Source organism: Pararge aegeria, chromosome Z (genome assembly GCF_905163445.1).
Source record: "Pararge aegeria chromosome Z, ilParAegt1.1, whole genome shotgun sequence".
NCBI classification, from domain to species: Eukaryota; Metazoa; Arthropoda; class Insecta; order Lepidoptera; family Nymphalidae; genus Pararge; species Pararge aegeria.
This window is the reverse complement of record NC_053208.1, coordinates 23,477,535-23,503,541: the sequence shown is the minus strand read 5'-3', so window position 1 is coordinate 23,503,541 and position 26,007 is coordinate 23,477,535. Positions and strand designations below refer to the sequence as shown.

The window sequence follows — 26,007 nt, the reverse complement described above, 5'->3', positions numbered from 1 at the left end:
TATTAGTGCACAGTTTGTTGTAAACAAATCTCTAATCTTAACTAGGCTGGACTTATATGTCTTGCTGCCCAACATATATTTATCTTTGACCTTATCAATTCTCCTTAGTTTTTGTGTGTACAACATAATGTATCATGTTGGAGATTTCTCAATATACAGCTTTCAGCAGCAAAAATTAAATTTTTTGTTTATAATTTTATCCATAAATAAGAGCACCAGAAGCTTAAGAGCCAAAGTTTTATCAAACTAATCGATAAAAAGCACCAAATGGATTTTAGCATGAATGGCGGAGTTCGACCATAATCTGCAAATGTAAGTTCACTAAACTCTGATGGAATCACTGATAAACTTGGAATACCGTCGGATGTGTTAGTTATCAGTGTTTCGTCACGCTCTGATAATTCCCAAATTTGTCCTTGCCGGGAATCAAACCAGGGAGGTCGTCGAGCCAGTCAATTGGTTCGAGTATAATTCAAAGTGTGTCAAAACAATGCATAACTTTTCTGACGTCACTAAGTTTATTTGCGAGACCCTAAGTAAAAATTAACTTAATATAGTTAAGTAGTTTACATAACTGTACGGACATGCGCGCGTATTCACAAACATTACTGTGTATTCTCACAGTAGTGGTTGTGAATACCCCGGTTGGCAGAGTTATCTATAATACTACGGTACGGTATTATCACATAATAACCTCGCACACTATGCGTCAACGATCATACTTAGAGGCCAATATGCCGTATATTTTTCCTCACCTTGTGGTTAATCTGTTAGGGGTGTAGCAGCTTATTTTAAACACATACGTCTACGACAAGATTGGTATACCCTGTCTGCAAATTGTATACATAAACATCTCACCATACCCCAAAATCGGTTTCTACTTTGCATCGAGACGCTACGCTACGTCTTTGACGGTTGGGTGGTTAATAAGTAGCACTATCTGAAGTAGAAACATGAGGGTTTGCTCGGGATACACGTTTGTATCCCGAGCAAACCCTTATACCCCCGCACTTATGACTGTGCTGAAATCAGTTTTTATATACTGCGCAGCCAGTGTTCTTTTAAGACCGTTTGGTTCGCGATAACTAATCTCTATAATCAGTGACCGCGCGATGTTATATATACCATTAGTGAAATGGCATCGAGTGCGCTCAATCCTAGGTCGCATCATAAATTATTTTCATGTGTGATTACAGTCAAGCGCTATTCCATGGATTCAAAAAAAGCAAGTAGCAAAGGTATCTGTAAATTAAATGCAAGCTCCTTTATTTAAAAAAAAAAACCTTCTTAACGATTTTAAGTAGTTGATGTTATGTTTTGTAATGAATTTGTAATATTGTAAGTATCCGCATTCCAGCGATGGTTGGAACTAATATTTCTTGCATCATCATAAGTTTGCCGTGTCGTTGGGGCAGATTAAAATGCACCTAACGTACTTCACTAACCCGTCTACTTACCTTGGTGACTATCAGAGAGGTCTATTTATGATTGATGAGTTTTATATTCATGTATAGCCTAATAAATAAATACACGACCTAGCCGTACTTTGATAATAACTTCTGCAAACCAAGTGCGGTTGGCCGCGTAGTGTGCGAGTTACCTAATCTCTAACAATGCGTCAAATATTAACTTATGTTACGAATACAATGTAACGCAAAACAAAAACAATATAAAAATAACAACCATAAAAAAGTTAACAAAATCGCACTTATAATAAATAACAATTAAAAAAAAATGTTTTAATTCTGTTCAGTTAAATTAGATCTTTTGAGTATTCGGGTAATTATAGTAATAGCCTCTCGATGGAAAGGAATGCACGTTTAAGTCACCATCTCACTAGGACACCAGTGGTGGCGTAACCAGTCGCGTCACCAACAAAATGTATACATCTATATGGAAGGTAGCTCACTTGGTGTCCTCTTGGTTGCGTAACCAATTTAGTAGCGCCACCATAAATGAGCATAGATTTATTTGGCATCTCTTTGGCAATGCAAAGAGCTCTTCGAAGTCCATTTGAAACTAACGATTCTGGTGTCTGGATCGTGTTTCTCGTATGGTAGTTAAAGAAACCACGGTGCCGCCGCCATGGTATCCCAGTGAGATATTGACCTTACGGCGCGATTAGAATAATATTAAGTTTATAGGCCTAGAATATTAAGTTTGGGACGTAGGAACAAATATTTCTCGAACGGAAAATTTTACTGCATTTGGCTCTATGTGTAAAAAATAAAATATCAATAAAATATCCTATGCGATACACTCACGGGTAAATTTTCGTTTAGGCCATAGTTAAGACTTTGTCGTTACGTGAAAACTATAACGTATAAGTACAAAGGGCATAATATAGCAAAGTTATCCTTTCATTAATAAATTGTTAAAACTCCCACTAATTATTATAAATTTTTAGAAAAATCGTTTGACACATCAATTTAAAATACATCCATAATATAGTGAAATACTACCTTAGGGTAGAATTGGTATTTAAAAGCACCTCAAATAATAGCAAGATTTAACATCTAGTTTTCGCTCATTAACAAAAGAGGTAAAGAGTCCCAAGGTGTTGCAGTGTCGATCACTCTACCACCTGTTTATAGATTTTCAACGTTAGTAGAACCTCCAACTGGTTGGCTGGATCGATTACATCAAACGAGACGCTGGACTTAGCCGGCACAAAACCTTGGAATTAGATCTCAACAATATACTAATTTCGCCAGCCGTCAAGAAACCGCCTCATTACTTCACGAATTGTGCCCATACAGTACGATGTCATTCTATCTTAAATCATTTGCCATTGACAAGAACCGGTTTCGACGGCTTAACTTGCCCTCGGAGGCATGGTGTTAAAAAAAAATACTACTTTCCTCAAAGCTGATATTTGAAGTGCATTTGAATGATTTCCCAATTCTATCCGGATTAAAACATTTCATATTCAAATACTTATTCGAAATAACATTCAGACTTTCATAATTGTTTGAGTAACATTAAATGTGATGATAGTTATATGAGTTGAATTCTTTTTGTATGAGTAAAAAGAACCGCAACAACAACCTTTGCGTTTTAGAGTCGCAAACTCTATACCCCCGCTTGAAGTTGTACTTCTTTTGGCGCGTTATGGCAATAAGACGAATTATTTTCTTCCGAATGCAACGCGCTTAAATGTAATAAAAATGAAGTTATACTTCAACGAATAAAATTTTCAAAAACAATAAGTTAAGGACTTCGGCTTCACTTTCGAGGGGACGGAGTTCGAACCCCAGCACCACTAACTTCTCAAAGTAATGTGCGTTTTAAGCAATTAAATATCACTTGATTTACGATTACCTGCATGAGCTCTCTATAATGTTCTCAAAGGCGTGACAAGTCCATCAAGCCGCAATTGGCCAGCGTGGCGGAGTACGGCCCTACGGAGAGGACCCGTGCCCAATGCTTTAAATGATGGAGTTTTATTTTTATAATGATTATATTATGGACATAAAACTAAATTCTTTTTAGTTTTAGTTTATTGTTTAGCCGAGTTTTTTTGTATGTAGTTTAGGAGAAACGACTCACCAATAATTTTCCAAAATCAACAATTAGTAGTAAAGAAACATAATTTTTAATCACTGGAAACAATAACCTCATATAATGCAGATAGTTTCTTTTTTTATATCAAAAACTCAAAAGAAACAGGGTTCGAGGCATTCTAGCTAAACTACATTAAATTTTATTGCGTGTAAATTAATGATCAGTGAGTGAATGATTAATCGACGCCAAAGAGGTACAAATTCTAAGTGCTTAAAAAAAAAAGATAAATACACGAGTTTTTAGATAATGCTGCCAATTCTGTTCTACATGACTAAACTAAATTGACAAGTCTAAAGGTAGTGATGTCCTTTTCACATTTTTTTTTAAATTTACGATAGGCCAGCGCTTGACGACAATAATGCTTATTAAAAAGCAATGATGAGGTCTAGGTTGGAGCACGCTTGCCTAGAAAAAGCCTATTCACTCTTGCCTTGAAGGTTCTCAAGTTATATGTGGCAGGAAACACAGTTGCCGGGAGGGCGTTCCACGGTACGTATCAGAAGCGTGGATAAAATACAATTTACCGTATGAAAAAGTATTCCGATCCGTCAATTTAGTGCACTTTAAAGATTTTTGTGAAACAGAATTGGCAATCATTGACAACATTTCAAAAATGAAAAGCCCCCCTATAAAAAAAAAAATAATACCCACCACTTGTAGGTTCGGGTGTCTCGATACAGAAAATAGCTTTTTTATTCCTCTTCGGTACGTAACTTTCGGAAATAAGTGAGAATCGTTGATGACGTCAGTAGCGTGCACTTCATACATGCTCAAAAGCACTGCCTACTCAAAATAGCTCGTATTAGAAGGAATTTTTTCCATTTTATGCCATGCGTCTGCTTTATGCATACCCTGACCGAAAGTGCAAGCCACTGGATGACGTCACAGCTACGTACGTTTGAAGGCGAAGAAAAAAAAAACTTGTGGCAAGTCATTCGGTTTCATTTAACAGCGACTTCGAGGGCCATATGAATTGCCATACTGCTCATTATTTTTCTGATTTCAGACACATTATTGCATGCAGTGATGTGTATCCGAGAACGTAGAAGACGTCCCGTGTACGTTCGTGCGTACGCATTTCACACCCGCGGAATGTATGCTCGCTCACAAACTTTTGCTGTTTAGAACATTAGATGTAAAATCATTACTGTCAACTGCTAAATGAATGACCAACCGCCTGTTCGAGAAACACTACTAAAGTGGAGTGGTTTTGGATGCTACAACATTAGTCGTGTACACGAATTCTTAGACAATATGAGTATAAGCTTAAACCTAGTTACGCTGTTAGTTACATAGAAATTACACGTAGAAGATTTGAAATGTTGTAAATTACTAGAAACTACGAGTATATATGCTTAAACTTGAGTAGAGATACAATGCGTAAAATATTCAAATTCAGTGGGTTTCCAAGTGAAGCGGTTCGCCTGCCTTATTCATCTTGATCTTCGACGGCGGACATGAACAGCTTCTGGCATAGATGCGTGAATTTAACTGAAACAATACAGTTGACAACATCAATTTAGAAAAAAAATTAAAAATGAATTTTTGGTGTAACATGATTGATTTCATTCATTAGAATACACAAAAAAAAGTATGGACGGTTTCTGCTAGAAAGAAAGAAGACTTGAATATAACTAAAACAATACAGATGACAACATCAACTATATATTTTATTTATTTAATGAAAAATATACATTTTTATGTTAACATAACAATAACATCTATTACGGAGTAACAAAAACCCAATCGGGTTTATCCGTACACCGGTATTCATTGTTCAGCGCTCGGAATTATAAGTAGGTAAGCATTTTTAAAGCTACATACAAAATATTATGGGTAGTTCTAAAAAAAAAATTATTGCGTTTCAACTAGTATTATTCATAAAACCAGTTCCACATATCGCACTTTATCGTTTGATTAAACTTTACACAGGATGTTCCGGCTATTTATTATTATATTTTTAAGTTGGAAAGAAAAATGTCTTAAGTTTCTTCTTCATGTTTTTATTGTTTATTTCCTGCTTTCGTTTATAAGGCAAGCTGTTCAGCAAAGTCGGGTAATAAATATAAAATGATCTATTGTTGCAACATGATTACATTTAGAATACACAAACAAAAAGTATGGACGGTTTCTGCTAGAAAGAAAAGAAGACAAGTCTTCTTTCTAGTCATTGGTTCAATGTTCAAAGTCATTGGTTCTTTGTGTTTGTATTACCATTTTTTTTGCATTTTTCCTATCGACTTAGGGTTTATTAAAAAATATCGAATTCATATTATTTTCTTCTGTCAGTGTCAGTGTCTTCGTAAGACATGAGAGTTCGTGAAACGTTTTATTTCTCTAGGAATCACGTGAACCTTTAAGCATCTGTTTAAGGCTATTCCTAGGTTCAGTGAAAACGGGCATAAAGAAGCACTTGATTTTCCCTTTAAAGAGGCTTCTGTCCCGGACGTTGTGTACTCAAGAAATTAGTTTTCAAGATAAAGGAAGTTATATACATATATTCATATATATATAGGTTATCTTTTTTTAAACTCTCTTTGAGTTCGAGCCCCGGCACGCACCACTGACTTTTCGGAGCTACGTGCGTTTTAATTTAAGCAATTTAAATATCACTTGCTTTAAACTGTGAAGAAAAACAACATCCTGAAAAATCTGCATGCCTGAGTGTTCTTCATAACGTTCTCAACGGCAACAACCGCCTAAACCCTAAAGGGCTAGCACGGTCAGGAGACGAAAATTATATCCCCCGTATTTTTCCCATGAAAATGGATATAATTAACGTGTCCACCTGACTAAAGTAAGGGAATATGGAATAGGAGAAGTTTACCCCCGTTTATTATTGACGGCCGATTGGCGCAGTTTGCAGCGACCCTGCTTTCCGAGTCGTGTACGTGGGTTTGATTCCCACTACTGGAAAATGTTTTATGTGATGAGCATGAATGTTTTTCAGTGTCTGGGTGTTTATATGTATATTCTAAGTATTTATGTATATTATTTATGAAAATATTCATCAGTCATCTTATGGGAGTACCCATAACACAAGCTACGCTTACTTTGGGGCTAGATGGCGATATGTGTATTGTCGTAGTATATTTATTTATTACACATATAATATTTGTATATTATTTCCACTTGTGCGCCAATGCTAGCTGTGCTCCGAGGAGACTCTTGCCCTTTAGTGGCCCGGTAAATGGTTGATGATGATGAAAGATAAGTTCGAGCCTTTTAAAAAAAAACGCTTTGGTTAGAAAGTAGTAACTCACTGGACAACTCCCTCACGAATTTTGGCTGCGACTTGACAAACAGGTAGTACACGGGCACCCCCGCCAGGGTCATCAGGGCCCCGGCTCCGACTGCCACCGGCTCGCTCAGTATCGGCACCACCAGCAGGATGGAACAAACGGCCACGAAGACAGAGGGAATCCACAGCGAAACCTGGACGGAAAGGGGATAGTTCAAGGTTGCTTCGCCAAAGCATTTAACTCACTGACCCTCTGTTTTTACCACTTTCATTTTGTCTCCGATTGATTAACATATTCCAGTTAATTGGGAAGCCATAGTTCATAACGAAAATTTTAATGCCAAAATCACTTGAATGCTAGTTACACTATGGCTTGTGGTTACGGCAGGTCAGAATACGACTCCATTCACTCTTTCCGCGGTTGTCGTACGAGGCGACTAAGTATTTTGAAAATATTAAGCAATCAATGGGAAAATCTCTCTATGGAGCACTGGGTTGGTACACGCTCATAGGTGTACACGCGTAAGTGCTCTAGAGGGTTAATTGCCTTAATTAGGAGATATTTATATTTATAAGTTTGGCTAATTTCAATTTATAAAATAGTTAATAAGATAATTGTTACAAGCTATGAAATTTTATCCGAAATAAACAAATAAACGTTATTATTATTTTTTCTATCATTTAATTATATACTTTTTTTTAAATTTTCAGTTTCAGTGAAATTATAAAAGAAAAATAAAAAACACTATTATAAATTTATAACAAATTATTATTATTAAAGGGAATATAACGGAGAGCTCTGTGCTGCTACTACTACTATTAACTGCGATCAGCAACTGATCTGCCCAGCGTGGTGATTTTGTGACAAACTCTACTGAACTAAGACCTTTTGAAGCTATTGATGATTAGATAGACTGTACTCCTTTCGTCGAATGTGGGGCTTCAAATGGAGACAAGATTTCAACTGTCTTTTACAAGGACAGCCAGTCAGTGGTGACCATTGAATAAAGAAAATACAGAATCCTCATTCAGCCATTATTGCTTGCAGTGCATTGTGTCCAAAAACAGTGAGAACGCCCAGCGCACGGCAAGTCTCACTTCACACCCGCGGAATGTTCCTCACAATCTTTTTCCCATTTTCCCATTTTATGGTGAACGTTACGAAGATAATTAAGGGGCGTTCATAAAATACGTGAGATTTTTAAGGGGTGGAGGGGGTTGCGTCAAATCTCATCTAATCTTACGTTGGAGAGAGAGGGGTCTCAGCATACTATTTTGGTCAATTTAATCTAGATTGTAAATGCTTAAGATTTAATTTTAAATGCAATCGATTAAGATCGTATCTGTCAAACCACCATATTTGTTTTCCATGTTTTTTTCTTTTTTCAATAAAAATCCAACGCGTTCACGTAAGAAACACACATTTTGAAAAATCTCGCGTTTGATTTGGAGATCGAAACGCCATCTCACGAGGGGGGGAGGGAGGGGCAGAAAATTAAAAAAAAAACACCTCACGTAATTTATGGACGCCCCTTTACTGTTAAAATCCTGCTAAATGCTAAGGAGTGACTAACCGTCTGTTCAAGCAACCATTCTAAAGTGTACACGGTTTCTGTATGTTCTTATTCTGTAGTGGTAACAATAGAGCGTCAGTGATTTGACACCAAAGAAACATAATAACATTGAGTACATTGCTCTGAATTACTAAAGCTTTAAAAAAAAGGAATAAATATCGTGGGCGTGGTATCTGTTACTTTTTTTAAGCTTCCAAATTTAAAAAAGAACCAGGTGTTGGCGCAAGCCAAAATATTTATGGACAAAGGCCGTGACACAATAAATCTCAGCAAGGCAAAAAGATTACGAGGCAGACCGAGATCAATTCCGATTTAAAATGCTGCCCGGAGTAGCAACAGACCGAGATAAATTCGAATTCGAAATTCGAAACGGCATTCATTTCTTTTGAAACGTCAAGTTTGTCTGTTTGTACGCGACACATACTTTCGATAAGTGGAAAGAGGATATAAGCCTTTGCCCAACAATGGTACACATAAAGATAAATAAAAATAGCGTAGGACATTGCAAAGGAAGTACTTGGGCTAAGCTTTAATTTAAAGTTAAATAAAGCCGCTGGGACTGTTCGTCCATCCGGTTTCCGGTATGCAAGGTATATTTATGCATAATTTCGTCATGATCAGAAATCGCTATTCTCTCTAAACCTGCGGAACCTCCTGTTTCTAGGATGCAATATAACTCAGTAGCATATTTTATCTAAGTGTAGCAGTTGAGGCCACGAGGTCCGATTCAAACTTTGTGTCGTCGCGGAAGTCGTGAGTAGCGTGGCGCACGTTGTCAAATATACGTTAGTAGCCGCAGGGCTATATTGAATTCTTCGCATCGAAATGCACGAAATCAAATTCAAGATGATTATTGTAATGGCAATAGACAGAATTTGTAATTCTAACACTGTTTAATTTTTTAAGAATTTTGTAACAATAGAATTCATAAAGTTTGAATCGGACTATAAAACATCAAAGCCTACCAGACACACTTCCACATTTCTTAGTGTAGATTTAGGATTACACGTATTTCGCAAACCTATAGTAAATAGGTATTCAAAGAATGTACAACCCGCGCCATTAAAGAATGTTAATATATATAATTCTTCTGTACGTGTTTATCATTCAAATCCTCCTAAACGAGGGAACCGATTTGGATGAAATTTTGTATATATTCTTGTATGTTTCTTTACCATCTCATTCGCACAATATAATAAGTACGAGAATATTTTTGAATACTTTTTTTGCTTTGGTGAGCCAAACAAGATCTTAGCTCTCAAGTTAAAGAAGATATTATTGTGCGAAGGAGATAACACGACATCGGCCAACATTTATAAATCTATCCTTTAATAGCGCGGGTTATATGCATATGGAAATCGGAAGAACGGAACAGTGGACAAAATTGACAGCTCTAAAACCAAGCACTGTCAATTTTTACGTCCAGCCTGTGAATTATAGAGTAAACGAAGAGAGTGCTCGCGCAGCCAAGTTGTTTATCTGTATACTAAACTAAGACAGTAAAAAGCAGGTAGGTACTAAGCAGGTGACAATTTAAATTGTGATATGTATGGTGACTTTCATATCGTCTTACAACAGCGGCCTGTTAATCGGTCCAATGTCTATTTATTGGTAAAATAATACTTAGACATGTATCGAATGTAAGCGGCGCGGTGCGGGGTAGGTATACATTAAATCAATTTGTAATTGGTACTTTATTTGATAAGCTGTTTTCAAATTTGAAAAAAATATGCATTTAATGTTTTGTATCACAAACAACATTTTGTCACAATATTGCATCATTAGTTTGTTAAACTTTTATTTTAAATATTGCTTGGATATCATGAAGGTATTAAAGATTAAATAGGCTATCGATGTCCGACGATAGAAGATCACTGTGTATACTCTTTTATCAAACTTATTTTCGTTATGTAAACAAAATTTTCATTGTTTTAGTGTAAAGTGTGTTTTAAAAAGTTCAAAATAAATATTAAGCGTGTTTAAATTTATGTATGTGTTGTTGTATATGTTTATGAATTTAATTGTAAATGTAAAATGTATCGTTTGTATGTTTTATACTGTGTGTTAGTTGGAGTACAAAAAATATACTTACGATATTTGATCTCCGGGCATTATTCTTTTAAAGAAATAATTGTATTGTTTTAATTAATGAAACATGCATTAAAAAGATGCATTAACATTTCAGGTAACAGTTTCCGTAAATGTTGTTTTTTTTTTTTCATTCTACAACTACTTGGTTAAACGTCACCTGGTGGTAAGTAATGATACAGGTGAAGGTGGTAGCGGGCTAACCTGTTAGGGGTATGGTACAAGGATGGTTATAAAACAGCCATACCCCTAATTATCGGTTGCAGGGCTGCATCGCAGTGGAATGCTAAACTGTTAGTAGGCATAGCTTTAATGATACTATGATTTCTACCCACGGGCAAAGCCACCCAACATCACAAACCAATATTGTATGCATTTTGAAAACATAACTTCACATCTTTGCAGTGCGTTTCAGAAACCAACAAGCCAAACTCGTCGTAGCTGTTCATTGGCTGAAATTATGAGCGTTAAGGTGCACTTTGCACGTGTTCATTGGCTATTAAAACAATTGGCTACGTAATGGTGCGCATCGTACGTGTCCGTGGGCCATTACGCACAGTTAAGGTGCGCGTCGCACGTCTCTATTTACTTTTAACTACGTATAGAGCATTCGTACGAGCTCGTGTAGTTATGGCAATGTAAACGTGCACTCCGCACGCGTTCACTGGCTATTAAATACTTAAAAGCAAGTTCTAAGGATGCCTTCCCTTGATATAAAATGGCGAGGGCGGAATAAAGATTAAAAAAGTTCTAATCGAAGCTAAACTTGCTGGTAATTCGCAAGGCAGTATAAAGCATCAAAAGCTGGCACTTCGCAGAGCTATCCCGTAGATGGGAGCGTGAATCCGTGCTCTATGGAATATGAGCTTAGTACAAATTGAGGGGCTGTTAATATATAATATATTACCAGTAATACTCTTTGCTACCCCCATTCTATAAAAAGCTTGTAGTAGCCAACTTGGGTACTATGGAATAGTCCCGCGGCCTCGCCGAGCTACCGTGATTACTTACCCGTATGGGACGAACAAGGTCAGGCTTTTTGTATCGCAGCCAAAGCACAGCGCTACAACTGAGCGTGGTGAAGAAGGATTCCACCACCGTGCAGTATGTGATCACTGCCGTCAAGTTGTTCGGTATCAGCATTATCAGGGAGACCACCATCTGAAAAGGTTACCATGAGTCGCAGAATCTTGTTGCTAAGTGGTTTCAGTGAAATCAGTGGTTCTAACTGACAAACTAGTTTTTTATACGCAATTTTATGGCAGCCTCTAAGTGGGTCTACAATATTACATTTAAATTATTTTTCATTTCCTTGTTTAGTTTTAGTATAAGTGTTATTGTAACCCGTTGATTGACCATTAAATAAATTTAAAAATATATATATATACTAGTCGCGCACACGGTTTCTGTATATTCACAGTTCTGTGGTGGGACGTTAACTCCGGGGCGCCATGTTAAAAAAAGCACAAGTGGGAGTTACCAGGAACACGAGCGAGGGCATCGGCGACATGCACTTGGTGTTGATGTGCGCCAGTAGTTCCGGCATGTGGCCGTTGCGCGCGCCGGCAAAGCACATCCGCGATGACGTCATCACGTGCACAGACAGCCCACCCAGCACCGACACCGTGACCAGCGTCGGCATGCCCCAACTCATCCAGCCGAGCGCCGCCACCGAGAAGTCCTGCGCGCAAAACACGAATACAATTCTCTAGAACATGCCTAGAAAGGAAATCGGCCAAACTAAATTTTAAAAAAAAGTCAAAACTCATTTATTTTAAGTAGGCCTAATATAAGCACTTTTGAAACCGTCAAGTTGTCCGGTATCAACATTATCTGGGATACCTCCAGCTGAAAAGGTTACCATGAGTCGCAGAATCTTGTTGCTCGCTTAAGTACGGTTCTCCGCTTGAAATTCAAAAAATTCAAAATTCATTTATTTCAAGTAGACCTAATATAGGCACTTTTGAAACGTCAAGTCTGTCTGTGTGTAGTGACCTATTTACGAGACGTATTAAACTTGCATAAACGACACTTGCGATCTGTATACGAGACGTACTTAACTTGCATAACCGACACTTGCGATCTGTATACGAGACGTACTTAACTTGCTTAAACGACACTTGCGATCAGTATACGAGACGTACTTAAATCGCATAAAAAACACTTCCGACCTATGTTCGGGACGTAGTTAACTGGCATAAACGACGCTTACGATCTGTATACGAGACGTACTTAACCTGCATAAACGACACTTGGGGTCTGTATACGAGCCGTACTTAAATTGCATGGCGTTTTCCCCAGAACCCCGCATATTAAGTGATACCACTGTCCGCGTGTTTCCGTCCGCCAGACTTGTATCCAGGAGCAATTAAACAATTCGAAAGAATGCGTACTTATTTTTTTTCTGAGAACGTATCGTTTTATGAAACGCGTATGGTACATTACTAGTTACACTCCCGGCTTACTTAGCGCATTAGCTCAGCGCCTAATACCGCCTCAACCTCGAACTGCAATGTAATCAAACTTGATTCATAATCTACTAAAACCGTATAGGTAGGTCTACATTTCTGAGCACATTAGGACATAGTTTATTGCAAAACTGCATTATGTAAAACAACCTGAACCGTTTGGTGGACTTCTGGGGTCATAAGGTATTGGAGTGATCACCCTGCATTAGAAACCTCAGGGTCGACCCCTAATAAGTTTTGACAAGCCCACTGGCGCAGTGGTAAATAAACAAATATACTACGACCATACATACATCGCCCCAAAGTAAGCGTAGCTTGTGTTATACTTGGTACTGTCTTGAACAAAATTTGTCGGTAGGGTGGTAACTAGTCACGACCGAAGCCTCCCACCAGATAGATAGATAGATCTTCATTTGCATAATACACACGTTTACATAGATGTAATTTAAATATCATCTACGAAGTCACAGTGTATAGCCATTAGCTGGCGTGCAAATATTACAAACCGTTGGTTGCAATTAACACATAGAATCAATTTAAAAACATGCAATTTTAATACAGTACAATAATACAATAGCACAATAATAAAGTATCAGAAACATTAATTTAAAATTAATAAATATTAATATCAAAATAAAATACATTTGTCACAGTTGTTTTTTGTCATTTTGGAAAAATTATCTACGGCGTAGAAATATTTCCCTTGCAACCATTTCTTCATCTTTTGCTTAAACTGTTTTATTGAAAACATACCAACAGACCATACAACATAATATACTCACAACAGCAATAGCTTCAGAGGCCATAACGCCCGCGGGCCCCAACACTGCCAGGTACGCCACATTCGTCATGAAGTAGATAACAGTCACCAGTGGCAGCGAAATATAGATCGAACGCGGGAGGTTCACGTAGGGATTCCTCAGTTCCTCTGTCATGAAGTTCAGGTAGCTCCTACAACATGTTTCCTAATATAAGCACTTTTGAAACGTCAATTCCGTCTGTTTGTAGTGCCTCTACCTATAATAATAGTAATAGTAGTAATAATAATTGCAACAAGAATATGGCCCAAATACTCAAAGAATAATATTAATGCCTATTTCGGAGATTCCTAGAGAAAAAAAAAAAGAGTGAAACAACGTTAGGCGCAATCATACGACACGGATTCGGCGGATCGTTAGTTTAGGGGTCTCGTTAACTGACACTTGACAGATGAAAGAAATATTAATGCGGTTTTTTTTTTTTCCAAGCAAGCAAAGCCAACAAGAGGGACATGCCGTGGTGGTTTTTAGTTTGGGTATACCCCTTTAGAGGGGGGATTCCCACATAACTTCCGTCTTGCCCAAGGGTGGCAATAAAGCTTTTCCAGCACGCTAAAAAAAAAATTAATAAAAAAAGTCCGGAGTCTATTACAGATTATAACTTACCAGCCCGAGTAGGAAAAGATTCCAGAATAAATTGCAACAGACCAGTCGCTAACGGACGTCTTCGTGCCCTCCCAGCCATTTTCGAAATGTTGTACGCCTCCTATGACAATTTGTTTGTGTAAACGTATAATTGTACACACGGTGGTGGAGTGGTCAAGGAATGCGTTTTCTTCAAAACCATAAATAGTATTTTTTATAAACATCTTTATGTAATATAAAAAAATTAGATGACATTTAAACGCAATTTTACAGCAATATAATAGAGTGAGTCAAAACGAAGGTTTATATGTAGCAAACACCTATCTCAATTACCTAGTTAATAATTTTGTCAAGCGACTTTTCTAAAATAATCATTTTGTACTGTTACTTTTTTTTTTTACTGATTTTTTTAGGCAATTTGTGCAAGTATAGGATATTTATTAAATTATTAATTTTTTTCTCAACTACAAGTTAGCCCTTGACTGCCCTAGCTACTTGGTAAATGATGATGCAGTTTAAGATGGTATCGGGCTAACCTGTTAGGGGTATGGCAGTTTATGTTAGCCCATATCCATATGATACAGCATGTAAACATACAATCTGATTATGGCTGGAAAAGCCGATGGCAGATAGATATAATGTAAAAAAATAAAAACCATATGATAAAATTTGTATACAAAATGAAACTAATAATACTTTAAGCGATGGTAATAGGCTCCTATGTGTGAGATTTTATACATGAATTTATTTTTTTCTAACATATCTTGCTATGTAAAAAAATCTTTCAATTACTTTTGATGCGTATATACATGAGAATTACAGGGTAGTGAGATAAACATATTCGTAAACTTAAAACTAAAACTACGAGGGTTCCAAAAGCGTCCTGGTCTAAGTACAAGCACACAACAAATACAGCCGGGTGTTTTTTTTGTTATCACCATCTAACATTGTCATTTAAAATTATTAGAAGAGCAGCCTGATTAGAGCAACAATTCACACCCAAACTATTTGATCGATTACGTAGTCACTTATACTATAATAGGACTTTTCTATAAGCTTACGTTTAATATAATGAAAGCATACATTGATGAAGAATATATCTCTTTATTTTATTTGTTTTTCTTCTCTTTTTAAAACAAACATCATATACATAGCCTACAGCAGTCCACTGCTGGACTAAAAGCCTCTCCCAACTAAACTAAAAATGGACGAAAATATTTTTACATATTATGACGAGTAAAAAGACTAGGTATACCGTATACGTTTACTTATTCGACCGCGTGAAAGTTAATCACGATTACTATGGAATCGAAATGGTGCCATATAGTGACAATAACTGGAAACAGTATTTGCAATACTGTGCCCACGTATTATATTGTGCTCTTACGTTTCATAACTAATCGAAGAATCTCACATTAAGCACCAAAATGCTAGACGCAACGTGTAATCTGTAAATTACCTCCAGCCATCCACACGATGCCGCCAATTATGATAATGACTAGTGCAGATATTTTCGTGAACATAAACACGTTCTGGATGCGTGTGGTGAAACGCACGTCGTATGCGTTCAAGTACGTCAGAAAACCTGCAACCAAACAGTACGAAACATTTTGTTATATATGTGTTCTAATGTCTTTTTTTTCTAATGTTTAGAAATGAGTTTCTTAATCAGATGCCAGAGTGATTTAGGTGATACCTAGAGAAAAAAACGATTCAACAACTCTTATGTGATGACGACCTCGATTTTAGGCGCTATCTACAGTTATGGCACCGATTCAGCGGATTGTAGTTTAGGCACTCGTAACAGTGCATGTGCTAGAATTTTATGTCCGGTCCCAAATTTCTGGTTCACTTTGCAATAATGTATGAATGAATGAATGAATACACTTTTATTGTACACCACATAATAATATAGAAAAATTGTAAATAGAAATATCGGAAATTATACAATTTGGCGGCCTTATCGCTACATAGTTATCTCTTCCAGGCAATGTAAATAGTTATAGTCCAAAAAGTTCTCAATAATCTTGTTATCATAGGAAATAATACGACACGAGCACGTGAACAGCCGCTCGCGCGGCTTAGTTGGGGTGTGACAGAAGGACAAAGAAACATAGTTTCACCTTCATAATATTAATAATATAAGTATAGGTATAGTATGTTCTCTCTTATTTTTTTTTGATATAAATATTTGAAACATACTCACAAATAGTCACAGCTGCAATTAATTTCCGACATAAAGGATCAACCGGGCAGGAAGGAAATATTGGGTGCAGAACGTTGCTTGCAAAAGTTACTGCCATAATTGCATTGGTACTTGGCCTGAAAAGAAATTAACTCTATTAAACAAATTATTAATATGCAAATACAAATAAAATTACAATAATAAAAGGGTGTGAACTCTTTTGTGAAATATACACACTTAAACTCTCATCCTGACACTATGTACTTTTGTTGTTGTCTTTCTTTGTGTTTTGTTGCAATAAAGTTATTCTATCTATCTATCTCTTTTCCATTTATGGCACTACCCACGGTAGTTTGGTTTAAAGCCATTTATATCTCAAAAATAACAGAATAGTTTTTCTTGCTTGCCAACCATTTCTATAAACACAATGGCTAAACAATTGCTCTATCTTTCTTCAAACTTGCCTGACCTCCATAATGTCATGGAATAATCAACTGCCAGTTTATTTTAATATAGCTCATCTATGTAAAGTATACATTTTACATAGTATAAAGTTCATGATTGTTTGTTGAATTTTTGAATGTTTGCTACCAAAACTACCCAATATTGAACCACTTGAAACAATTGCCAAGTAATTAGTTAACTAAGTAATAAAAAGGCTGCCTGTAAAGCAGAAACTGTTTTGGACGGAATATGCAATTAAGTGCATGCTCTAAGCATACAAGTGGGATGCAATATGATATGAAATTTCCTTTGAAAAAGACTGCCGGATAAGGGCCCCACTCTTGAAATCTATAGTGTGTAATTCTTATGTTGTATCTTTGACAGCTTATGATGTATATACTCAAAACTAAAAGCAGTGATAGCCTAGCCAATTAGAGCTGCAGACAGAGTTTTATCCCCGGCACACACCTCTAGTCTTTTAGGAGCAATGTGCTTTTTTTAATAGAGCAGTTAAAATATCACTTGCTTTTATCAGCATTATCATATCAATTTTTTTTTTTTATTTGGTTTACCAACAGCTTTACATTTCAAAAAAACAATTTAAACTAGCTTATAATGTATGAAGAAAAAAATTTCACATACCTTCAAGAATATTATGCAGAACTCACAGGCATGCAGGTTTCCTTACTGAGGTTTCCTTCACCGTTCAAGCAAGTGATATTTTTATTGCTAAAAACGCACATAATTTAGAAAGTGCGTGCTGAGATTCAAACTCGCCCCCTCAAAAGTGAAGTCCTGGGCAGTCCTGGGCCACTGTGCTATCACCAATCACTTGCTTTAATGATGAAGGAAAAATATTGTGAGGACTGCATGCCTGAGAGTTAGTTCTCCATAACATTCTTAACAGCATGTAAAGTCTAGCAATCTGAATTGACCATTATGGCAGAGTATTGCCTTAACCCTTCTAATTCTGATGAGATGAGAGCCCAGAGATAGGGCAGTAATGAGCTGTTAATGATGAATGAATACTATCGTAATGAATTAAGTTGTGTGTTATGAGCTTAATGAATACTTACACAAAGACAAAATTAGCATCCCACAGGTAAAGGAAAGCAGGTAGTGGCCCGTACGCCTCATTTATGTAGTTGTAATCACCTCCACATTGCACCAGGGTTGTGCCTGTAAGCATAGTAAGCATTATAATACACTCTTTAATCACCGGATTGACCTGGCGAGTAATCCTGTAAAGTTTGGTGACAATCCGAGCACTCCTATTTTTGAACTGTCAAACTGTCAAATACAGCTTTTATTTACTATGATATTCTATTGTTGGGTGTACATGCGTGTAGATAATGATCTTCACCCGCTCGAGAAGAGAATAGAAGAGAATTAATACGGAGAGAAATAAATGATTTAATATATTATGAGACTTAAATTAAAAATTTAATGGTGTAAATTTATTGTTTAAATAAATAAAGCAAAATCTAGGCGAAGCGGGCTGGGTACGCTAGTGTTTTATAAAATGTAACGGTGTTAGCCTAGTGCTTAGAACTCCAACCCCTCTTTTGGGTTGTTTAATCACTCAAGTTTGATCCCCAGAACACAACATTAACTGTGCAGCAATTAATATTTTAAAAATCATATAATGCAGGAAGCATTCATCAAATAAATCGATTGACGTCCACAGCTGGACATAGGTCTTTTGTACGTTGTTCGAAACTCCACGATTCTGGGCCGCTTGTATCCATCCAGCGGCTCCCAACAACTTGTTTGATGTTGTCTGACCTGGTTGGGGGTCGACCAATGCTGAGCCTGCATTATATGCTTCAACAGTGAAGGAAAACATTGTTAGTAAACCTTGCATTCCTGTGAGTTCTAAGTGTCTCAATTGCCAATTTGCAATTGGCCAGAGTGGTGGACTACGGCCTAAATCTCATTTACAGAGGAAACTACTAAAATACCTAATGCTGATAATTTCAGGACCTCATAGTATATTCACTCTTCCAAATAATTATTTAAAAGAATATTAAAATGTTTGCTAAGTTACCTATATTTATTGAAATTCAAAAAATCTTTATTAATTTAGTAATGGAAAAACAATAATTAGTTAGGAAAAAAATGTAGGAATTCATATTCTTAAGTGCCTGTGAATGAACAAAGAAAGCACAAATATCAATTTGAATACCAATAAGGCTGTTAATGATGATGATGTTTTACGTACCCAATTCCGCATAGGACAGGGCTCCCAGGGTTGCTATGACACCACAAACCACCCATACTGTCAAAGCACCCCACACTGATCCGGTTTTCTCTAGCACTTCCTTAGGCGATATAAAAATACCGCTGCCGAATATTATCCCGAGTATTATAGCTACCCCTTCCATCAGTCCCAGCTGTTTTTTCATTTTAACTTGTTCCCCGCTCATATTTATGTTGTTTTATTCCGTCTGTTTTAATATTCAGAATTTCACAAAAAATACCCTCCAGCCTTAAACAAAACAAAAGAATATATTTTTTAGATATACAAAGTAATTATTTTATATTCTTAGCAAGAATTGTTTCAGAATAGGTAATGCTGATAACTTCCACAAGGGTTGCAACTGCGTCACCGAAGACGGCGATCGTGAACGCTCGCTAGGAGCCCCAAGACTCGACATCGGGGGGGGAATCCGAATGCCCCGTAACTGTGGTAAGCATCTACATCCGGAAGATGTCTACTTATGTGATATCTGAATAACAGACATCAATCATTTAAAGGACCCTCATTTCAACCAGAGATTTATAGTGAGCTTATCTCTGAAGTTAATTAGGCGGTAGGTTGGTAAATTTTTGATAGCAATAAGGATTGTGTGGTTGATTAACTTGTGTACAAAGGGCTATTTTAAACCACAAAGGAAAGGAAAGCTGTAACATTTTGTTGACAAAGAGAATCTATTGCCTACTGAGGATCAAGCTATTCAACATACAGAACAGTAGTTCCCAAAGTTGACTCAATCTCAACTCACGTTTAGTAGGTGATCTTCAAAATTATGGATTCACCAATTGGTTATCAAAAAATAAAAGTGGCAAAACAGATTCAATGAAGAATAAAAAAGAACTTCCGAACCAAGAAACAAGATCCAGGAATCTGTTATGTTTCTGATATGGCAACAATGGATGACTTTAGTTCCATTGAAGTGAGACATTGAGGTTAAAGTTAAGAGCTATAAAAAGCTGGGATAAATTCTGCGCAATGTTTGGCAGTAGGCAGAGTTTACTGCATGGCTTGGCATGGCATTCACCTTTGGCTGCTACCAAAGGTGAAACTAAGAGGGAAGGAAGATGAAGGACTATTATTAACCAATTGTTGAGATTGTCATTGATTGACCCTTTACACCATGGGAGATTAAAGACAAGAGGACAGGTCATTGTTTCACATACAAGTCTATTGTATGAGGTGAATTATTGGTAAGATTGGATCAAGGAGTGTACGGATAAAGGTGTATAAGTGTAGGTGCCATTTTTCTAGCCTCTATGTAATTTTGTTGCTAAGAAATTCTACATAATCCTTATCTATACCAAAAAGAACAGCTTAGCAATACAAACTAAGTCTTTTCTGTTTAAGACATCACAAATCCCCTGTATGTGGCTTCTACCAGTGGCGAGCATCCTCTATGCGTGCATAGAGATGGTACAAGCCAGCCAGCTGGTAGGTGTGCAAAAGGTTTGCAGATTATACAAAATGAAGGAAATCTCCAATACGAGTTATAAATACTTAAGGGTAGTCCTTATATAGCCCTTACAATGCCTATAAATAAGTTTTTTATAACTCGTACTGGAGTTTTTTTTTTTTTTAATATCATCTGCATAACCTCTGCTTACCCTCTATGCACACCACTAAATAGTACCTACACTAGGTTTAAATATGACCAAAAAACAACATGAAGTGTAGAATTACCCTACTTTGGCAGCACATGAACAGCTGGCCCCTAAAAGAAACTACTCCAACAGGTATGATACCCATTCACTAATCTTTCTTTGGATATTTTTCAATTTAAATGAATGCCCGACAAAACCAGACTGATATTGCTCCATATGTGAGCCTTGTTTTGTTATACATAAATTATTAAAAGACAGTAACCTTAGTAGGTAGCTACTACAGAACAGTGTATTATAGCTCAAATTTGCCTGCAATTCTTAAGCTCAGGCTTTTGCCACAACGCTTGTAAAACAAAAATTAAAAGTATTGGACTTCGACTTTTTGTAATTAAATTAAGTCCATTTTGCATTGAAGATACAGAGTTTTAATAGGTATGTACTCGAAATAGACTCCTCGGTTGAAATTGAGCAAATCTTGTACTACAGTATTGGACTTCGCATGAAAGTAGAGATGGTTAGCCATCTTATCATGGTATTAAAGTAGCCAGTTCTAAAGAATGTTGGATAAAATACAATGCTGGCCTGGCTGGTTCAATGCCTATGAAGTGGCCTTTGTGTAGACTTATGCCATATGCCATGGGTGAAAAGTGAAAACTGTTAGTATTGATCGGTCGGGAACCGATCGATAAACGGTATGAGTATCTTTTCGTGTTTCCAGAACTATCAGGGTCCGCAGGAGCCAACCACTATACTCACTATTACTGCTACTCACCAAGACCAAAAAGCGTAAGTATAAACACAAAAATCGGCTACATTTCAACAAAAATCACAGTTTTAAAAACACAACATGTCCGTCCACCAAGAACACCGCAGCGAAAGAACTAATATAAGAAAAAGGTAGGTATCCTAATTTTTGGTCTGTGAAATTTGAAAATTGAAACACTAGAAATTCTTAGACTTTGGTGAATTGGTTGTTAGTCTGTGGTTATTCCATAATTGTGGTGTATTTGTATCCTCTTTGGTTATATTTATAAAACAATTATTTTAAAGAATAAGTCAATATATATATAAGTATCAAGTCAACAAGTTGAAAATGGTACAAACCGCTCTTGAATTATGAGATAGCTCATTGGATCCGGAATTACGCCTAAAAAAAAAATGTGCCAAAAGCGTGTATTAGCACATATTAATAAATTACAAAAGTGATAAACATATAGAGCCTTTCTTATATACATTCTTAACAAGATCGTGCCATAAAAGCTTCGTGCCCTGCACTCATCGTGCCCTACACGCGTTTGACGCCGCGTTCGCTATCTATAAATGTCTCCTCTTTCATAATCTTTTTGGATTTTTTTTAAATATTAATAGTTCATGAAATATTGGCATAAAACGAAATGCCATTTTTTTTCATCTTTAATTGTTTATAACTTTTGCAAATTTTTTATGTGTAATTTAATATATTAAATTATAGAAAGTATTATAAATAAAATATCGCTTAAATGGCGCGATCACTTCAAGTATAGTTAATTTTATATTTACACAAAGATAAAAATAAAGCATTTGTTAATAATGATTTAATTAATTTATTTAATTTGATTTTTATTTAAGGTAAAATATTTTCATTATTTAAATAGCTTAGGTGATATTTCTGGATCGGGATCGGGATAATACTGCAGTAAATCGGCCACTGGAGCCTCTTGGTCCTCGTAAAAGTCACATGCCAATAAATATTCGCGCTTCGAATAATCGTCTCCTTTGCAAAACATTTCCCCTGAAATTAAATTGGTCATGTTAACGGTACAAATTAGTAGTTGTCATAGCACCATTATGTATCATCCTGAAGTACTTCAGAATCCACATTTGTTTATCAATTTATGTTAAACAGCATAGTGTTTTGGGCAAGATTCAAATTCTATTGTACGAAATCAGTACACAACTCACTTAAGCTAAACTACCATTGTCAGGTTTAATACAGTTTTATCCTTTTTACCGGCGAACAATAAAGTAAAAAAAAACACTACTTATAACCTGTCAAATTATTTTAGTTTAGATTGACCGGTTTTGGACAATAGTATGCTCTTGGGCCATGTCTTTCCGGTAGCGATCCTAAGCATGATGGAACTGCAGGCTTAGCAAGTACCATCACTTAAAGCATTATTCGTTGTACTTTGCTTAAAGCATTCGAAAATGACGCTCTTGGTCCAGAATTAAAATTGAATTATGACTCTCTCCCACTTCAATTATGACTCAGAGGGATATCAGGGTATAAAACTGGTATCCTAAATATTACTGATAAGGGGGTTGGTTACTTAAAAAAATTAGCGGACAAACGAGCATACAACCGCTTGCTCTTGATACCAAGTATTTCATTTTGAAGTTCTTTTTTATTGTGTAAGTGCTTAGCCTCAAGGACTTTACCATTTCTTTCAGGAGTTCTAGTTTTTCTATACCTTTATTAACTTTTACCATATTTACCAACCTTCAATATCCATAATGTGAACTGGACTTCTAGACTCTAATGCGCCAACGCAGTAATGCTCTTCAGTCAAACTCGGATGCCAATACATTATAGCATCCCTACAAGATGTACCCGCGATCGGAAGCAATATTCTATCCTAAAAAAAAAAACCAAAGCAATTCAACCAATCTATCTACATAGTATATAAACTGAATGAGTCCACCGTTATGAATTATTTTATGGTTAATAGTGCGTGGGGACAGTAAAAAATATGTTTGTTATGACATCACATAACTAATCTTTTGATTTCTTTGCATTTTCTAGTATACCACGCATGTTAAATAAATATAAAACTTTCTCTTGAATCATTTTAACTATTGCTGAAAATTGCATGAAAATCGGTTGCGTACTTTTAAAGATCTAAGCGTACAAACAGCGGGAGTGACTTTGATTTATACTATGAAGTAATGATTATGATATTGCGTTTTTGTAAAATATAAATATTTTTCACCTTGCATATTATTTTGTTATTGACAATCGGTTCTTTAACTTCGCCGGTACAGAAGAACTTGCGCTTTTTTCTCATAATAACTGTGCTGACTTCTAACACAGTTTTAATACTATTGCCTTTCTCCCCGTTTATCGCTTCTAATTCTCGCATACCCCTCACTTGTGTTTCACGACTGTTTTGTTGCTTCATGTATGTAGCCAGTCTATTCATTGCGTCTACAAATTCGTCTATCGGACCTGTAAATATCAAGTCAGGCCAAATTTCCTTAGTTCGAATAAGTCTATTTAGGCCAATGTACCAAGTTTATAACCGATATTGGATATTTTTTTCTTTAGGTTAAATAGATTTGGTTCAAATATTGATTTTGGATCGCGACATAAAAATGCTTTTTAATCTCTTTGCGTGGACACTGCTGAGTGTGAAATGAAACACGAGCGGATAATATACCCACGCTGGTAATTAAACTGAAGTACCTGAAATTCAAACAATGAAATGCATAGGGCCACATCTTGATGGAAAAAAATAGTGATCTGTCACCCGTAAAAACACAATGTACTGTGTACTAATAAATACAGGCTCTTTTTTATTGGATTATTTATATTTTTTAGTATTTCATTAACAATTCATTACCAGTTCCAAAACTTCCTCCGTCTAAATAATTTAAAAACTGATAGAATCTAAGGGCTTCATCAGATTCTATTTCATCCATCACTGGTCTCTGAAAATCACATGTTGTTTTATTTATACATTTTTCTTAGATTTACATCAGTCAATAAAAGATATACCCATTGTTACAAACCATCGATGTCTACTTGTCACTATTACGCACATCACTAAGGAGCTCGTGAGTGCGAGCGAGATGGAATGAAAAAGATTAATAACCACATCACACGAATCACCTGACAACTGTGCGACGTATATGTGATGATGATGCTAATAAACGGTAGATACATGTCGTTAACAGATATAATTTAATACTTGTTATATTACTACTTTCTAAATCTTAATATATATAAATCTCCTGTCACGATGTTTGTCCGCGATGGACTCCTACACTACTTAACCGATTTAAAATTAAATTGGTACACCGTGAGCAGTCTGGTCCAACTTAAGAGATAGGATAGCTTAGATCTTTAATTAAAGTCGCAATTTTATTTTATTTAAAATTATTTGTCTATAATTAATTGGCAGTCACATGTTATATATATATACTGCTATACTCATTTAAAGCTTAGCGATACTGAATACTTTAAAAACAAAATCAAACGCAGACGAAGTCGCGGGCAACAGCTAGTAATCTATAAGAATCAAAAAACGTGAACAAAACAAATACAAAAATTCTGTGTGTTCTATAACTACGCGCGTTCTAAGTAGGTGCTTGGTATTATCACCAACTATTTACTATGCAATGGTCATAAAAATATAAACAATAGAAATGGATATAAACTCACAAACTTTCCACTCCAAGCGCCTACATCGGAGTAAAGGGAATTGACTCTGCTTGGCATCCAATCTAAGGATGAACGAGCCACCAAGACAGGATGCTAAATAAATATATAACTCATTGTTAAAAACCTATTCGGCAGACTATTACATGATTAGGTAAACAGTAAAATCTACTTCAATATGTTAAAAATACGTATGCTACGATCAGATTAAAATCAAGATATTCTATAGCTCTCTTTACTTGCAATTCATGAAGTCAAAGTAATATCATTGTACAAATATTATTATTTTTCTAAGTTTATAGCCTTCTTAGTATCTATCGTTGGAGAGCTCTTTCAAAACCGTCTTCAAAGTAATTTTTCTCTTGGTACGTTGTTAAAATCGGATAGGCCTGAATTGATTCAAAATAGTTCTGGATTTGCGGCCAATTTAAAAACGTCTGGCTGGTATGTAGTATTGAGATGTCTGTATAGAATATTTATGTGAATGCTTAGGTACAAACAAAATTTTGTGTATATATATTTTGGGTTTATACCCGAGTGTTTATTAAAAAGATTGACATTTAATTCGGAGGGATAACAAATCAGCAGCTCTTAATGTTTAATTAAGGAGTCTAAAGATATTAAAGCTATAAGTTTTCAATAGTTTTCAGTCTGTCCGTAGTATAACAGCAAATATTTATATCAACTGAAATTTAAAAAAATATATATTTTTCTCCGTTCTTATTCGTATATAAAAATATAACAAGAGTTAATCGATAGCCTTTC

At 36.0% G+C, this 26,007-nt stretch overlaps 2 protein-coding genes across 2 annotated transcripts; both read right to left on the bottom strand.

Annotated features, from left to right (window-relative positions):
- Positions 1-4,001: 4,001 nt before the first annotated feature.
- On the bottom strand, positions 4,002-21,733 carry LOC120636527 (large neutral amino acids transporter small subunit 1). Its single transcript, XM_039908040.1, has 11 exons — positions 21,598-21,733; positions 19,189-19,455; positions 18,044-18,146; positions 16,545-16,660; positions 15,798-15,923; positions 14,360-14,459; positions 13,718-13,886; positions 11,948-12,148; positions 11,479-11,628; positions 6,828-6,999; positions 4,002-5,055 (listed from the first exon to the last, which is right to left on the bottom strand). The coding sequence occupies exons 2-11, from the start codon at positions 19,391-19,393 to the stop codon at positions 4,994-4,996; spliced, it is 1,404 nt and encodes a 467-aa protein (XP_039763974.1). The 5' UTR covers positions 19,394-19,455; positions 21,598-21,733; the 3' UTR covers positions 4,002-4,993.
- Positions 21,734-22,432: 699 nt separating this feature from the next.
- Positions 22,433-25,337, bottom strand: LOC120636404. Its single transcript, XM_039907869.1, has 5 exons — positions 25,246-25,337; positions 24,425-24,512; positions 23,795-24,030; positions 23,305-23,440; positions 22,433-22,596 (listed from the first exon to the last, which is right to left on the bottom strand). The coding sequence occupies exons 1-5, from the start codon at positions 25,300-25,302 to the stop codon at positions 22,448-22,450; spliced, it is 666 nt and encodes a 221-aa protein (XP_039763803.1). The 5' UTR covers positions 25,303-25,337; the 3' UTR covers positions 22,433-22,447.
- Between the last annotated feature and the right edge of the window lie 670 nt (positions 25,338-26,007).

Bases quoted from the DNA above. Each gene is read 5' to 3' on its own strand.
- LOC120636527 (XM_039908040.1), bottom strand. From the start codon at position 19,393: ATGAGCGGGGAACAAGTTAAAATGAAAAAACAGCTGGGACTGATGGAA. The intron at 13,887-14,359 runs GTAAGTTATAAT...AACATGTTGTAG, and splicing joins ATCTTTTCCTACTCGGGCTG to GAGCTACCTGAACTTCATGA. The intron at 12,149-13,717 runs GTGAGTATATTA...TTTTGCGCGCAG, and splicing joins CCTCTGAAGCTATTGCTGTT to GACTTCTCGGTGGCGGCGCT.
- LOC120636404 (XM_039907869.1), bottom strand. From the start codon at position 25,302: ATGCCAAGCAGAGTCAATTCCCTTTACTCCGATGTAGGCGCTTGGAGT. The intron at 24,031-24,424 runs GTAATGAATTGT...TGATATTTACAG, and splicing joins CGGAGGAAGTTTTGGAACTG to GTCCGATAGACGAATTTGTA. The intron at 23,441-23,794 runs GTGAAAAATATT...TTTTTTTTTTAG, and splicing joins ATAACAAAATAATATGCAAG to GATAGAATATTGCTTCCGAT.